This window comes from Silurus meridionalis, chromosome 10 (genome assembly GCF_014805685.1).
Source record: "Silurus meridionalis isolate SWU-2019-XX chromosome 10, ASM1480568v1, whole genome shotgun sequence".
Taxonomy (NCBI): Eukaryota; Metazoa; Chordata; class Actinopteri; order Siluriformes; family Siluridae; genus Silurus; species Silurus meridionalis.
Window position 1 is genome coordinate 25290101 of NC_060893.1, and position 3457 is coordinate 25293557.

Below are 3457 nucleotides of genomic sequence, written 5' to 3' on the forward strand. Positions count from 1 at the left end.
AGATATTGATATTTGGTGCACGTTTTCTCCTGGTGTTCAGGATTTGAGACACAAACAGTAATAAAACACTAAAACACCACAATCTGACTTTATTATTGTGGGATCTTCTCTAATCCAGGCCTGTTGATCTTCATGACTGAACTTCTTCACATGAACACACTGATTAATCTGCACTTGTTTTTTTGAACAGAAGACGGGTGGAGATGTTCTGAGTTAAAGTCGTGCATTATGAAGATCTCGTGCACTTTTCACTAAAAGAAAGCGACAGATTAGTTACTTACTCTCGAGCGCAAAGCGAAGTTGGCTCGTGACAAAGTCTCCAGAATCATGACTGCAGCCCAAATCCCAGCTCACTACTAAACCAGTTTCAATAATAATCCAGTTTCACTCGTGCACCAGTTTCACTAATAATCCAGTTTCACCAGTGTGAACCCAGGCTGCAGAATGGCGGCGCGCGCACAGGGACACATCGCATTATCTCCACACACACACACACACACACACAGATGATTATTTCTGATTATTAGATTCATTAAGTGGGTTTATACGCCATAGGAGTAAAGATCCACTTCCGGTCAGTGGAGCAGATCTGATCAAACCCTCTGTCCTGTGATGGGCTCGGGCTTGTTGTTGTTTCTGTACAGTCCGAGCTCGTGCGCCTCGGCACGTCCGGGAAGTAGCAGGAAGAAGTCCGAGAGCACGTGCGCACTGTTTGCCCTCAGAAGGCGGAAGTGGACGTGGACGCGTCCGCCATATTGGAAAGGTCTTCAAATCAGCTAACGCGTGTCAATGGTGAAGTGGGGGTGTACATTCTTATAGATGTTTGGTTTGTTTCAGATGGAACGGTGAAGTGGTGAATATGAAGGGAAGCTCAGTGGTCAGTATGTGTGACTTTGCATCACAAGATCATGAGTTCAAATCCCCTATGCAAAAATATATACACTACACGCAATGGCGCCCCCTAATGTCTAGTGCACCTATTCAACTGCGAATACTGCATACCCCACACCATTTCTAAGATAATATAATATAAGATAGAACTTTATTAATCCTGAAGGAAATTCTTTTTGCACCTCTGACTGGGCCCTTGAGGAAGACCCTAAACCCCCAACTGCTCGGTTGTACAAAGCACACGATGGCAGCTCCAAGATACACGGGTTGGAGTGGAGGATCTCCAGCTCTAGAGCTTAAAACATATTGAACACCTTTGGGATGAATGTGAACGCTGACTGCACCCCAGGAATATTTGAGGGATTTGGACCAACGGGACCAGATTAGCACCGAGAAAGTCAATGAATAGTTTTAAGATGTCTCTGCTGGCAGGTCTCCCCCTGAACGCTATTCATCCACTGCAAATGATCCAAAACGCAGCTGCACGACTTGTGTTCAATCTGCTCAAGTTCTCCCACACCACCTCACTGCTGCGCTCCCTTCACTTCCAGTAGCTGCACGTATCAGATTCAAAACACTGATGCTTGCCTACAAGGCCAAAAATGGACCAGCACCATCTTACCTCAGAGACCTCATCACACCTCACACTGCACCACGCTGTCTGAGATCCTCCAGCACTGCTCGACTGGTACCACCTTCTCTCAGAATGAAGGAGCAAAACGATGTACTACAAATCGGAGTGCGTAGCCACGGTGACACTGCACTAACTCTATCTTCTTTTATTATACCCCAGACATTGTGTATGTTTTTAAGTTTAAATAAAAAGAATTGTACGCTGTGAAGAAGTGCAGGGTGGAAACTAAACAAATTTTGGTCTTCCGCTTAATACATTCATGAGGGAACTCAGATTGTAAATATGTTCTGCACTTAAAAAGGATTGCGTTCGGTACACGTGTGCACCAACACAAAGCCCTGTACCCTGCAGTGCTGCTTTCTATATGAGACATTCATATGTTTTCTACTGGGTCTGTGTCATGATCACAAACAGGAAACCAGTTTGACAGGTGAAAAGACACGTAAACTCAGACCACAGCATTTCCACGGCTTCCTCTTGTCCCTCAGTAGCTCATCAACCTGCAATGTTCAGAGTTTCTCCTTAGTGTGCAACAGAAGATGATGATGGAGCTCTGTATTTTTCTCTCTGTCCTGCTCATGGACGGTGTCTTCTCTGCTTCAGGTGAATAGATGATATGAGAGGTTTGTACACATGCATGCTCAGATAACAGGGTGTGACTTGACCTGCTCGTCATTTTCCAGGTGCATTCAGTCAGAGCAGCACACAGGGGAAGGAAATCGTCCTGTTCTGTAAAAGCGAGGGATCTGTAAGCTGGGACAAGCGTGACGACAGAGGGAGAATCGATGTCTTCTTTGTTCAAGATGAGAAAGACACCATCGTATGTAGACGTGACCCTGATCGATTCATCGTGTTATCTGATTCCTCACTGCTGATAAAGCAAGCGACAGAGTCCGACTCGGGGATTTACCACGTATTCTAATGATGCTGCCTCTAGAACATGCCCTAATGCCGAATACACAGAAAAATGAAGTACTGATCAGAAGAAAACAATGTTTCTATTGTCAAAATTGCAAGAAAATCAATTATAACAATGGGAAAACATCTATTGTTATGTAGACATCACATAGAAATGCAAAATATATTACATTTTCACAATTATTTCTCTCTTTGTATATTGTTTTGTACTGTTAAGTGTCATCTTATCATTAGGCCAATTGTACATTTCCACACCATAAGACTGCATTCATTGTCTGATAGATGATATGTTATGATATGATATTCTTGGGATCATAAACCCTTTCTTTCCTCCAATTATCTTTTCTTCTACCATTCTGCTACTGTTATTTTCCATGTTTCTGTACTAAACAGTGTTTTCAGATGTTTTTTTAGCGTATCCAGTGGAAATTCTCCTGAGGTAAATTTACCTTCAGGAAGGTGTCACCTTCCTTTTGTTCACCTTGGAATGAATTCTTCTATCACCCACTTTAGTTGTCTTCAGTGGTCTTCTTATTTGATTGTTGCTATGTTCGCTATTTATAATTGCACAAAACTGGCAAAACTCTTTCCCTCTGATTGGTCAGTTTTGTTGTTTAAGCATAATGCTAGCCTTTTTTTTCACTTCCATTGACTCCTCTTTGGAATAATAGTGATATTTAACATTTCCATGGACAGCTGGCAAATGCAAATACAACACTTGGAATTGACCTTTTATCTTCTAAATTGATTATAAAACAAGGAGGAACCATCCCACACATGGCCACGAAACCTCTTCTCTGTCAAACATATGTTACCTTTAAACTTGTAAAAATGGGGGAATTGTTTTTTTTGTCTTCAACAGAGATCTCAAGCATCTCATACACAGCTACATCCACCAGGAGAATCACAGGTAATAGTTCTTTAAAAAAGTAGATTAGATTCAAAATGTTGAGACAGACAGGTCTTTCAGGAACAATGGCATGTGTGTGGTTATTAGTAAAGGAAACCTTTACC

At 42.2% G+C, this 3457-nt stretch overlaps 1 protein-coding gene across 1 annotated transcript in view; it reads right to left on the reverse strand.

Annotated features, from left to right (window-relative positions):
- cratb (carnitine O-acetyltransferase b) overlaps nt 1-693 on the reverse strand; it is a 10218-nt gene extending 9525 nt beyond the window's left edge. The window contains exon 1 of the mRNA XM_046858732.1: nt 282-693. Within this exon, the coding sequence (XP_046714688.1) occupies nt 282-329 (48 nt within the window). The 5' untranslated portion in view covers nt 330-693. The remainder of the gene's footprint in view (nt 1-281) is intronic.
- Between the last annotated feature and the right edge of the window lie 2764 nt (nt 694-3457).